The sequence below is a fragment of the Mercenaria mercenaria genome, chromosome 14, assembly GCF_021730395.1.
Source record: "Mercenaria mercenaria strain notata chromosome 14, MADL_Memer_1, whole genome shotgun sequence".
Classification (NCBI taxonomy): domain Eukaryota; kingdom Metazoa; phylum Mollusca; class Bivalvia; order Venerida; family Veneridae; genus Mercenaria; species Mercenaria mercenaria.
The window spans coordinates 74995676-75009781 of record NC_069374.1 but is presented as its reverse complement, the minus strand read 5'-3'; the positions used below and the strand labels follow the sequence as shown (position 1 = coordinate 75009781).

At 36.8% G+C, this 14106-nt stretch overlaps 1 protein-coding gene across 2 annotated transcripts in view; it reads left to right on the top strand.

Annotated features, from left to right (window-relative positions):
- Positions 1–13796, top strand: part of LOC123527720 (E3 ubiquitin-protein ligase TRAIP-like) — a 49396-nt gene extending 35600 nt beyond the window's left edge. For both annotated transcript variants that reach the window (XM_045307359.2, XM_045307357.2), the window contains exons 5-6: positions 2061–2316; positions 12397–13796. In XM_045307359.2, coding sequence (XP_045163294.2) covers positions 2061–2316; positions 12397–13346 — 1206 coding nt within the window. In that variant the 3' untranslated portion in view covers positions 13347–13796. The remainder of the gene's footprint in view (positions 1–2060; positions 2317–12396) is intronic.
- The last annotated feature ends 310 nt before the right edge of the window (positions 13797–14106 follow it).

The following is a 14106-nucleotide window of genomic DNA, read 5'->3' as shown; positions in this document are numbered from 1 at the left end:
TAATGAAATTAATCTGCTGACTTCAAGTCATTTGCCCCTCACTGTTACAGGTTTGAAACCTTGCTTTGTCGGTGGAGGAGGCCATTCAACTAGTTTACAGAAGGTTGGTAGGTCTACCCAAGTGCCTTGCAAGAAAAAAATGCTTGAGAGGCACTTTGCGTGTTCACATTGATTGGGCATTAATAGAACGCTAATACAGCTTATTTTTCATAGATATGGTTTTGCCTTCCCCATGCGTGCGTGTAAATTCTCTTACGGGCTGTAACTCTGCCATCCATAAAGGGATTTTGAAATAATTTGGCATAAATGTTCACCATAATGAGACCCCTAGCTGCTCCTAGGTCAAGGTGATACTAAGACGTCAAAGGTTAAAACAGGGTCTGTTTCGTTTCCGGTCCATAACTGTGCCATCCATGAAGGGGTTTTAAAATACAGTTGAACTTCGATGGCTCGAACTCGAGGGTCCCGTGGAAATTAGTTTGAGTTTTCCGTTGTTCGAGCCATCCAAATGGCAGCCATTTTGAATTTGGGAATTCGGGGCATGATGTGTTACAAACCTTACATCATAATATATTATCATATTGTACCTAAATATGTCTATGATACGATGATAAATAAAAAATGAATGCTGAAATATGCTTTATTATTTATTTTCAAACATGACATAGATATGGGAAAAACACAGATAAAACACTAATATAATTATAAGAATTTGTTGAAGACAGCATCAAATAGAAAGACATGAATAACAAACCTTTTTGAATCATAGTCCAGTACAAATAGTATCAAATATATGCTTTCCAGTAGCCGACTTAGCTATCCCCCCATATCCGGGTCCTCTACTAAGTTGTTCAGCCATGCTAAAGCAGTATGAAAGTTGTCGTCGGATCTCCCGTTTTTATGCAGAAAAAATAAAGACAGACTTAGTATGTACATTGCTCAATCATTTTAAATAATTTCATTCGTATAAATGAAAGCCCATTCAAGCATTGCAGTGAATGAAAGTCACTTTGTTTAATTTGTTTGTCATATACCGACGCTAATTACTTAAGCGTGTGAAAACTACGCATGCGCTGGTTAAAGGGGAAGCTTGGCAAATGTCAGGCAGAAGTGTGAAAAACCTTGTAAACACAAGCTATCCCAGCAAAAAATATCTGTTCGACTGAATCGGTGTAATTATCACTGTAATTAAGCCGAGAGGACCACCAAATGAGTTCGAGAGTTCAAATTATCGAAGTTCGAGCGATCTGAGGTAGAACTGTATAGAATAAAGAAGGAATAAATTCGGGACCGGGCGAAGAGTTCGAGCGATCCCGGGTGTTCGAAAGATCCGAGTTCGAGCCATTGAAGTTCAACTGTAACTTGGCATAAATGTTCACCATAATGAGATAACTTGTCATGGGCAAGACCCAAACCCGGAGCTTCAAGGTCAAGGTCACACTTAGAGGTTAAAGGTTAACATGGTCTGTTTCATGTCCAGTTCATAACTCTACCATCCATGAAGGGATTTTGAAATAATTTGGCATAAATGTTCACTATAATGAGACGACATGTCATGCACAAGACACAGACCCCTAGCTCCAAGGTCAAGGTCACACTTAGAAGTTGAAGGTTAACAGGGTCTGTTTTGTGTCTGGTTCATAACTCTGCCATTCATCAGGGAATTTTAAAATTACTTGGCATAAATGTTCCCAATAATGAGACGACATGTTGTGCGCAAGATCCAGACCCCTAGCTCTAAGGTCAAGGTCACACTTAGAGGTTAAAGGTTAACGTGGTCTTTTTCTTGTCCCATCCATTACTCTGCCATCGATGGAGGGATTTTAAGATTATTTGGTATAAATACTCGGGGTCATTTGTCATTAATAGTGACAGCTTTTGTATTATATTGATTTTGAAGTAAATAGATACATTAAAAAAGAGATATGAACTAAAAAGATATATAAGTAGTCTTGGTGCCACCTGTAATGGTGCAAAGTGAAAAACTTAACTGTACTGCTTCAAGCAGGCCATGACAATTAGAATAGATGTGGTACGATGTTGTTATTTTTATTTTTCAGATTCGGAAGAAGGAAAAAGAGAAGAAAGATGTAATCAAGGATAAAGAGAAACAGGACGATAGGATAACAGAACTACAACATGCTAAAGATAGAGTGTCACAGATGTTGAAGGAGGAACAAACGAAGGTTAGCGCACACCTGAAGACATTAAAATATTACGAGAGTCAGCAGAAGGCTGTGGATCTGGAGCGACAAGAATATCGTAAAATCAAACAGAAACTAGTCACACTACAGAGCATGGAAGTCCTACTCAATGGTTTGAGTTCTAATTTTTTGCTTGCCATAAATGTATTCATAGATCCCCTCATCCCTTTTCATTGTTGCTGTTTTTTCAGTTCTGTGCATAACTCACTTTAAAGGGAAAGGCAACGTTGTTCTAAAGTTAATTTTGTCAGCTGGGATTTCATAAACCATTTAATGAAGTGAAAGAATTTGCAAAATTGGAGTAAAAGTGAGAAAGTTCTGAGTTTTTAAAAATTTGTCAATTTGGTGGTCATTTTGTTTCCATGGCAACAAAAACAAAATGGCAGATTTATTAAATTTTTGGATACACATTTGAACTGCGTTTACTTATTACTGTAAAATAATTTCTCTACTTTTTCCAGCTATAATGAAAGAAATTATTATGTTTTACACCTTACACTCGAGAAACATGAAAATTAGTCTTTTAAACGGTTATTTGCTAAATAAAGTATTCAGTAGTGTGTAAATGACATCATAAACACACTAAAATGGCTGCCTCCATTATCAGCCATTTTCTTAAATTTCAAACTGCCATATCTTTTTCAATAGTTGTCCGATTTTAAAAATTCTTCCAGCGTTATGAAAGGCTTGATGATGGCCTTCATATAAAATTAACTTATTTTCAGGCTTTCCTTACCCTTTAATGTCATGAAAGAACATCAGTAACTCATTTGTATGTCTTTAAAGAACCTCTTCAAGACATCTTATTGGATCTTGAAAAATGGTTGAATTTAGTAAATTTGAGCATTTTGTATCAATCTTCTTAAGCATACAAGAGCCGCGCCATGAGAAAGCCAACATAGTGGCTTTGCGATCAGCATGGATCCAGACCAGCCTGCGCATCCGCATAGTCTGGTCAGGATCCATACTGTTCGCTAACAGTTTCTCTAATTGCAATAGTCTTTGAAAGCGAACAGTATGGCTCCTGACTAGACTGCGCGGATGCGCTGGTCCGGATCCATGTTGGTCGCAAAGCCACTATGTTGGTTTTCTCATGGCGCAGCTCACAACATGCCTTTGCTGTGATTTCTTTTCGGAAACAATGTTTGCTGTGGAGTTTACTGGATTTCCTTGGCATGAAAACTTGTTTTATTTCAAGTTTTGAAGATAGAGTGAGAAAATTTTATGTGTTTGTTTGGGTTTAATTTTGTTAATTGATGCAACTGTGAAATCCAGGAATATTAGTTCCCCCACACGTACTCATGATTTCATAATATTTTCACAAGATTATTAAAATTGTATTTAATTCCGATAACCGTTCTTCAAAATATTTAATTCTAATCTACTATCTCGAATTAAACATATAGTTCTGTATTTTAGAAATTCACCAGACATACTATACATTTATTAACATGTGCAATGCAGCATACCATGAGAAAATCCTTACTGAAACACAGGTACACTCATATCATAGCTCCAGACAGAGTTACGTCCATTTTTAGCTCATCTGATTTTTTGAAAAAAAATGATGAGTTATTGTCATCACTTGAGCGGTTGTCGGCATCGGCGTCGGCGTTGCCTGGTTAAGTTTTATGTTTAGGTCAGCTTTTCTCCTAAACTATCAAAGCTATTGCTTTGAAACTTGGAAGACTTGTTCACCATCATAAGCTGACCCTATATAGCAAGAAACATAACTCCATCTTGCTTTTTGCAAGATTTATGGCCTCTTTTGTACTTAGAAAATATCAGATTTCTTGGTTAAGTTTTATGTTTAGGTCAACTTTTCTCCTAAACTATCAAAGCTATTAGTTTGAAACTTGGAATACTTGTTCACAATCATTAGCAGACCCTGTACATCAAGAAACATAACTCCATCTTGCTTTTTGCAAGAATTATTGCCCCTTTTGGACTTAGAAAATCAGTTTTCTTGGTTAAGTTTTATGTTTAGGTCAGCTTTTATCCTAAACTATCAAAGCTATTGCTTTAAAACTTGCAACACTTGTTCACCATCATAAGCTGACCCTGTACAGCAAGAAACATAACTCCATCCTGCTTTTTGCAAGATTTATGGCCCCTTTTGGACTTAGAAAATATCAGATTTCTTGGTTAAGTTTTATGTTTAGGTCAACTTTTTCTCTTAAACTATCAAAGCTACTGCTTTGAAACTTGCAACACTTGTTCACCATCATAAGCTGACCCTGTACAGCAAGAAACATAACTCCATCCTGCTTTTTGCAAGATTTATGGCCCCTTTTGGACTTAGAAAATATCAGATTTCTTGGTTAAGTTTTATGTTTAGGTCAACTTTTTCTCTTAAACTATCAAAGCTACTGCTTTGAAACTTGCAACACTTGTTCACCATCATAAGCTGACCCTGTACAGCAAGCAACATAACTTCATCCTGCTTTTTGCAATAATTATTGCCCCTTTTGGACTTAGAAAATCATTTTCTTGGTTGAGTATTATGTTTAAGGCAACTTTTCTCATAAACTATCAAAGCTATTGCTTTAAAACTTGCAACAGTTTTTCACAATCATAAGTGGACACTGTACATCAAGAAACATAACTCTATCCTGCTTTTTGCAAAAATGATGGCCCTTTTTAGACTTAGAAAATCATGGGTAGGACAATATTTCTATTATACAAAAAAAATCAGATGAGCGTCAGCACCCGCAAGGCGGTGCTCTTGTTAGCTCATCTGATTTTTTGAAAAAAAATGATGAGTTATTGTCATCACTTGAGCGGTTGTCGGCGTCTGCGTCGGTGTTGCCTGGTTAAGTTTTATGTTTAGGTCAGCTTTTCTCCTAAACTATCAAAGCTATTGCTTTGAAACTTGGAATACTTGTTCACCATCATAAACTGACCCTGTATAGCAAGAAACATAACTCCATCTTGCTTTTTGCAAGATTTATGGCCCCTTTTTGTACTTAGAAAATATCAGATTTCTTGGTTAAGTTTTATGTTTAGGTCAACTTTTCTCCTAAACTATCAAAGCTATTGCTTTGAAACTTGGAATACTTGTTCACCATCTTAAGCAGACCCTGTACATCAAGAAACATAACTCCATCTTGCTTTTTGCAAGATTTATTGCCCCTTTTGGACTTAGAAAATCAGTTTTCTTGGTTAAGTTTTATGTTTAGGTCAGCTTTTATCCTAAACGATCAAAGCTATTGCTTTAAAACTTGCAACACTTGTTCACCATCATAAGTTGACCCTGTACAGCAAGAATCAAAACTCCGTCCTGCTTTTTGCAAGATTTATGGCCCCTTTTGGACTTAGAAAATATCAGATTTCTTGGTTAAGTTTTATGTTTAGGTCAACTTTTTCTCTTAAACTATCAAAGCTATTGCTTTGAAACTTGCAACACTTGTTCACCATCATAAGCTGACCCTGTACAGCACGCAACATAACTCCATCCTGCTTTTTGCAATAATTATTGCCCCTTTTGGACTTAGAAAATCATTTTCTTGGTTGAGTATTATGTTTAAGTCAACTTTTCTCATAAACTATCAAAGCTATTGCTTAAAAACTTGCAACAGTTTTTCACCATCATAAGTGAACACTGTACATCAAGAAACATAACTCTATACTGCTTTTTGCAAGAATGATGGCCCTTTTTAGACTTAGAAAATCATGGGTAGGACAATATTTCTATTACACAAAAAAAATCAGATGAGCGTCAGCACCCGCAAGGCGGTGCTCTTGTTTATTGCTATAACAATGTCTTTCAGTCTGTCTTAAGTTAGTGGACCTGAAATGAGAATCTGCAATTATAACTGTTCAATCAGATATACTCAGTATGCTGTTTAAGCATTCCTAGGCAGGTGTGGAAAGTGGTGCTCGAAAGACAATAATACGTAAATTGCCTTTACAGGTCTTCTACCTAAAACACATGATATATGGAGTTACTGTCTCTTTTTAGCTCGTCTGATTTTTTAAAAAATTCTACAAGGTATTGTCATCACTTGATAATCAGTGCTGGCGTTGGCGTTCATTAAAATTTTTGTTTATGTCCACCTTTTCTCAAAAACCATTAAGAGCTACAGCTTTGAAACTTTGCACACTGTTTATCATCATCAGGGGACTATGTAGGCCAAGAACCATAACTCTGTTTTGCATTTTGCCAGAATTATGGTCCTTTTTGTACTTAGAAAATTTGAGTTTCTTGTTTAAAATCTTTGTTTAGGTCACCTTTTCTCAAAAACTGTAAGAGCTACAGCTTTGAAACTTTGCGCACTTGTGTCATCATTAGGGGACTTTGTAGGCCAAGAACCGTAACTCTCACCTGCATTTTATCAGAATTATGGCCCTTTTTGGACTTAAAAAATTTGATTTTCTTGGTTAGTTGTTTTGTTTGTCACCTTTTCTCAAAAAATATAAGGGCTACAGCTTTGAAACTTTGCACACTTGTTTATCATCATTAGGGGAATGTGTAGGACAAGAACCATAACTCTAACCTGCAATTTGTCAGAATTATGGCCCTTTTTATACCTAGAAAATCTGAAGAACGCTTTGACCTGCATGAGTCTAACTTCATAGGATGATTGCCTGTGGTCAGTAGATGACCCCTGTTGATGTGCAGTCAATAGGTCAAAGGTCAGGGTCGCAGTGACCTTGAGACTGAAAATGGTTTCAGATCGATAACTGGAGAACTGTTTGTCCTACAGGCGTCTAACTTCATAGGATGATTGCCTGTGGTCAGTGGATGACCCTATTGTTTTTAGGGTCAATAGGTCAAAGGACAAAGGTCATAGTGATCAGGAGAGGCCATCATGTAGGGCATGCGTGTTTTACAAACACATCCTGTTTATAACAAAAAAATGAAAACAAAACAAAAAAACTAGACAGAAAGAAATCAAAACTTGAATAGAAATTCTGAAATGAGAAAGCCATCTTGTTCCTGCTGCAGTGTCCAAGGACATAGACAAGTGCGCACTGTAAAACTATTTATTTTCTCTTTTGGGCAGGAGGGGGTAGAGGCGGCTAGTTTTCTGGATTTTATGGTTGCAACAGTCAACAAAATTTAGTACCAATGGTCATTTAAAATTCACAAATTTGTATCCCCTTGAAATAGACAAACCGCAATTTTTTATTGCCCATCAAAATAAATTATTTCACAGTATGCAATAAAACACAGAAACAAACTTATTGTTGTGAAAGTTTTCACACTTGCTTAGGCTGAGTTAAAGTTTGACAGTTTGATAATCGTAATCTTAAAAAAATGATCTCAGCCGCTAAAAGAACCCAAAAAAACCATACTGCGAAGCCATTAATATTCATTTTTGACTCTTCATGGATATGAGTCAATCCACGATATTAAATTCCAATGATGAAATGAAGCTCCCATTCAGTTTATCTCCAAAATGTTGAAACCCACAAATTCACAGCCAGTTTGGCCGTAACCAGGCTATTGTTAAAAAACCATTTGTTTGCAGTAAAACAGCTTACCCGTGAAAATTGCTGTGCCCCAACTTCTTTATCTGGCCAGACTGGCAACACTTTTTCCCCTATATGATTATATGCAAAACAAAATTCCCTACCTACCTACCCACCCACACAAATTATTTGCATTACCGCAAATAATTTTTTTATTACGGCCCCACGAAATTTCGTGCCACAATATTAAATGATTTCACAGTAATAAGATTTATACATAAGAATAGCCGTATTAAAAAAAGTTTGAGTCACTTCTGTCAATCCACGATAGTAAATCCATGTGATGTTCAATTTATATCCAAATGTTCAAACCCACAAATCACAGCCATTTTGACAATACCCATGAAAATTTCATGATACGAAATTAAATGATTTCACAGTTATAAGAATTATACATAAGAATAGCCATATTAAAAAAAGTTTGAGTCACTTCTGTGAAAATGGCTCAGGTGGTGAGTGGGATGCATAGTTAATAAGTTATTGTGAATATTTCTGACGGAATATTGAAATAAAAAATATTATTATGTTAATATCGGCTTTCATACAGTTTTGAAGTATCAATATACAACAAATTAAAATTTAAATGAAGCTAGTTGACATGTTTTTATGTTTAGTGTTACAATTTTGCCACGCATGTTATGAAGTATTTAAATGAAATTACTTCATTTGATGGAAATATCACCAAGCAAAAACTGAATGAATTGCACACATTGCAGTATCTTATTGAAGAATCTCAATTTAAATAGACATTATGGTATTAATATTTTCTTGATAAGACGTCAGTCTTGGAATAGCATTAATAAGGCCTGACCAAATGAAAAAGTTGTTTATTGGATTTGCTGCTTGTAATATTTTAGAAACATACCAAACATATTGTTTTGCTTGTGCTCACACCATTGAAAAAACACTGGTCAAAATTGTTTGGTGCATTTCAGTTAATGATCATGTACAAATGATCATCATTGCTGTCCCGAAGTGTTCTCAAATGGACTTGAATCACAATAAACACATACAATGTACTAACATCTACTTAGCTCAGTAGGGAGAGCGCCGAGTGATTGCGGGGTCGTGAGTTAGATAATCAGGTGGGCCATATGTTCTCTGTGACAATTTGATAAAAGATATTGTCTCTGAAATCATTCGTCCTCCACCTCTGATTGATGGGGGGGGAAGTTGGCAGTTACTTGAGGAGAACAGGTTTGTACTGGTATAGAATCCAGGAACACTGGTTAGGTTAACTGCCCGCCGTTAGATAACTGAAATACTGCTGAAAAACGGCATTAAACCAACCCAAAACAAACAAACAAAACGTCTGTAATATATCATGTTAATTATTGCATAAAGTTATTTTTCTTTTAATTAGAAGTACTCATTTGCACCATTTTTAGCTCACATAAGGGGCCTCCATGGTTGAGTGCTTGAGGTCATTGACCTTGAATCACTTTCACCTCTCCGATGTCGGTTTAATTTTGGATACGAGATATAATCAGTTATTTTATCAATGAAGGGCTGATTAATGGGTACTAATTCCTACTGGGAAAATGCACTTGTCCTGCAGGACAACCTAAAAGAAAATTCTACTTGTCCTCAGGCCATTTTTGCTTGTCAATACAAGCAGACGATTGGAGTTTTCGTCCCCTGAATTATATTTATTGCTATTATAAACTTCTGAAACATGGCTTTAGCGGGGGTATGTATCACCTTTAGTGATATCTCAATATAATTATGTCTCCCCGTCACTGGGGGAGACATTGTTTTTGCCCTGTCCGTCCGTTTTTGTCACACTTCATTTCCGATCAATAACTGGAGAACCATTTGACCTCGAAGCTTCAAACCTCATAAGGTGGCAGGGCTTATATTTAGAGTAGACGACCCCTGTTGTTTTTGGGGTCACTCCATGAAAGGTCAAGATCACAGGGGCCTGAGCATGGAAAACCATTTCCGGTCAGTAACTTGAGAACCACTTGACCCAGAATGTTAAAACTTTTTAGGGTGATTGATGTTGCAGAGTAGATGACCTCTACTGATTTTGAAGGTCACTGTACTTAAGGTTTAGGTCACAGGGGCCTGAACATGAAAAACAATTTCCGGCCAGTAACTTGAGAACCACTTGACTCAGAATGTTGAAACTTCATAGGATGATTGGACATGCAGAGTAGATGACCCTTTTTGATTGTGGGATCACTCTATTAAAGGTCAAGGTCACAGGGGCCTGAACATGGAAAACCATTTCCGGCCAGTAACTTGAGAACCACTTGACCCAAAATGTTGAAACTTCATAGGATGATTGGACATGCAGAGTACATGACCCCTATTGATTTTGGGGTCACTCTTAAAGGTCAAGGTCACAGCAGACAGAAAATGGAAAACAATTTCCGGTCAATAACTTGAGAACCATTTAACCTAGAACCTTCAAACTTCATTGGGTGATAGGACTTACAGAGTAGATGACCGCTATTGTTTTTTGGGCACTCCATCAAAGGTCAAGGTCACAGGGGACTGAACATAGAAAACTCTTTCCAGTCATTAACTTGAGAACCACTTGACCCAGAATGTTGAAACTTATTAGGATGAATGGACATGAAGAATAGATGACCCCTTCTGATTTTGGGGTCACGCGATCAAAGGTCAAGGTCTCAGGGGCCTGAACATGGAAAATCATTTCCAATTCATAACTTGAGAACCACTAGGCCCAGACTGTTGAAACTTAGTGGGTTGATTGGACATGCCAAGTAGATGATGATCCCTATTGAAGCCAACCATCATTGTCTCTTTGACTTTGACTCCTGTCCCCTATTGACTGCTTGCCTATATGACTATGCATTGGAGGAGCCATACGCTTAACTGCCCACCATTACACGACTGAAATACTGTTGAAAAACGGCGTTAAACCCAAAACAAACAAACAAACAAAAGCATCTTCTAGTTTAAGAATCTTTTTGTTAATGTCAGGGCCTGTATTTTAATGGGAAGGCAAATAACACTTTAATATGTATTGGTCTGTTTTGAGTGTTCAGTTTGATGTAGAGAGCTATATTTATGAAATTTTATACGATTTTCTAGAAGTCATTGAGAGAAACAACTTGTTTTTAGCTCGCCAGTCACGTCCGTGCGTCTGTAAACTTTTGCTTGTGACCACTCTAGAGGTCACATTTTTCATGGGATCTTTATGAAAGTTGGTCAGAATGTTCATCTTGATGATATCTAGGTCAGGTTCGAAACAAGGTCACGTGCGGTCCAAAACTAGGTCAGTAGGTCTAAAAGTAGAAAAACCTTGTGACCTCCCTAGAGGCCATATTTTTCAATGGATCTTCATGAAAATTGGTCATAATGTTCATCTTGATGATGTCTAGGTCAAGTTCGAAAGTAGGTCACATGCGCATGGCGTCTGTCCATCGGTGCGTCACGTGCGGTCCAAAACTAGGTCAGTAGATCTAAAACTAGAAAAACCTTGTGACCTCCCTAGAGGCCATATTTTTCAATGGATCTTCATGAAAATTGGTCAGAATGTTCATCTTGATGATATTTAGGTCAAGATCGAAAGTAGGTCACATGCGCATGGCGTCTGTCCATCGGCGCATGTGTGCGTCCTTCCTGTAAACTTCTGCTTGTGACCACTCTAGAGGTCACATTTTTCATGGGATCTTTATGAAAGTTGGTCAGAATGTTCATCTTGATGATATCTAGGTCAAATTCGAAGCTGGGTCACGTGCCATCAAAAACTAGGTCAGTAGGTCTAAAAATAGAAAATCCTTGTGACCTCTCTAGAGGCCATATTTTTCAATGGATCTTCATGAAAATTGGTCAGAATGTTCACCTTGATGATATCTAGGTCAAGTTCAAAACTGGGTCACATGCGGTCCAAAACTAGGTCAGTAGGTCTAAGAATAGAAAACCTTGTGACCTCTCTAGAGGCCATATTTTTCAATGGATCTTCATGAACATTGGTCTGAATGTTCACTTTGATGATATCTAGTTCAGATTTGAAAGTGGGTCACATGCGGTCAAAAACTAGGCCAGTAGGTCTAAAAATAGAAAACCTTGTGACATCTCTAGAGGCCATATTTTTCAATGGATCTTCATGAAAATTGGTCAGAATGTTCACCTTGATGATATCTTGGTATATTTTGAAAGTGGTTCACGTGTGGTCAAAAACTAGGTCGTTAGGTCAAATAATAGAAAAATGTTGTGACCTCTCTATAGAGGCCATATTTTTCAATGGATCTTCATGAAAATTGGTCAGAATTTTATCTTGATGATGTCTAGGTCAAGATCAAAACTAGGTCACATGAGCTCAAAAACTAGGTCACTGTGTTAAATAATAGAAAAAACGATGTCATACTCAGTTCAAAACTGGGTCATGTGGGGACAGGTGAGTGATTCAGGACCATGATGGTCCTCTTGTTTTATCAAGCGTCTGTAAAAATGTATTTCAGATGAAGCTGTTGTTAAAGTGACCTTTTTTTTGATACATCTCTAAATAGGATTTGTTAATATCGGCCAAAACAAAGAACTATTTATTTAACTGATCATGAATACTCGAGAAAGTAGTCTGTGGCCGGCCATGATAAGGAATCAGATTTCCACTTAGTTCTGTATGTATTTATATTTCTAGCAGTTTGTTTTTATTTGTGAAATATAAGCTGTATCTGTTTACAGAATATTAATAGGTATTTAGAGTTTTTTTTTACAAAAAGAGGTTCTATCATTATTGAAGGTGCTGAGTCTGACGCGGCGGACGTAATTTCCAGCGCTGGTGAGGGTAGCAGTGCGGTACAACATTTGTCAAGACAAGTAGCATTCCTGAAACGAGAATTTGAGAAACTCAAATTGGAAAAGCGTCAGATGAAAGAGCATTACGAAAAAATACAATTAAATGATATGTCAAAAAACAAGAAAATAAGTGACTTGATGAAACAGTGTCAGACATATCAGGAGCAGTTAGAACGCTCTGAAGGTGATTTGAAGCTTTCTGAAAAGGAGGTGGAAATTTTGAAAAAGAAAAATAGCAAGTTACGGGATAAATTAAAGTCAGCACTAAGTCCTGGTACCAGTAAAGAAAGTTCTAGTTTTACAAATCTAATGGATGAAAGTTGGAAAATGCAGGCATTTTCAGCTTCAACTCCAAAATTGGGATACCCAGAAAGTAGCCAAAACATAGACTTGGATATGACGCCAGATCTGTTTGCATCTCCAGTAAAAAGTACGCAACCACTGTCCACACAGACTCAACCTCAAGCTTCCTGTGATACTGATTTGTCAGACAGATCGTTTGGTAAATCTCAGAAAAGGTCTCGTGACAGTGATGACATAGAAAATCAAAAACAGACAAAATATCTGAAAATAACATCAGCTGCCGAGAAAAATGCTCAAAAATTGAAACGCTTTAAAAGTGAAAGTGCAATTAAAGATTCAAATTCTATATCAACATTAGCGTCAATGAATATATTTAAGAAGCGAGAACTTGGTGAACGTAGTAAAAATCAGCGAAGTGTCGTGCAGAAAGGATATGACGGACTTGGTGGTCATACCACTCACATTAATCCTATTGGACACCCGTTTAAGAAACCAGCGGTCAAGAAAAGTTCAAGTCAGAGTAAGCTAACTAAGTTCAGTAAAACACCGTTGTTGCCAAAGCTTGATCATTTCATTATACTTGATGACTAGAGGAAATAATTATTTAAGTTATATAAAGACCAATGACTCTATTCTACGTCAAAGAAGTATCATCCCAGTTCTGTGGTTTAATTGCTTTGTCCAGCTTTGTAAGCAAGTTCTGCTGTCAGTGCCAAAGCTCAGGTTTTATATTCTAAATGAAATATGGAGCATGTATGAAGACAGAAGTGCATATTTATTGGATTGTGAAAGTTTAATATTTTTACCATCAAAATTTAATAATATTACTGTCAGAGGTAATATTAGTCACCTGTTAGGTTGGCACTGCATGTATTTTATATTTCTTAATATGTTAGATTAAAATATGTGTGATTAAATTTGAAATCAGATATCAGTAAAAGAAGTCAGCAAATGACCAAATATGAGCGTATACCCAGATACATTTTCAAATTTTAAGTTGAAATTGCCAATTATTTGCCAATTAAAAGTAAATAGAAATGATTTAATGAGTTTTACTTTTAGACAGAATGCTAAAACTCTGATAGTAAAGAAGAGTGAATTAGTTAATGTAAATACTTCATATCATCTTCGAGGTTAATATAATAGGGTTATTATAACAGTAGCTTGATCTGGGATGCAGTATTCGGCTCGAGTGGATTTTGCTAGATCGGATCTCACGAGGCGCGCAAGCGCCGAGTGTGATCCGACCTTGCAAAATCTACGAGAGCCGAATACAAAGTCCCAGATCTAGCTACTGTTATAATGACCCTTTTGATTCTTGTATGTTCTTGAGCGAAATCTTCAATGTTCA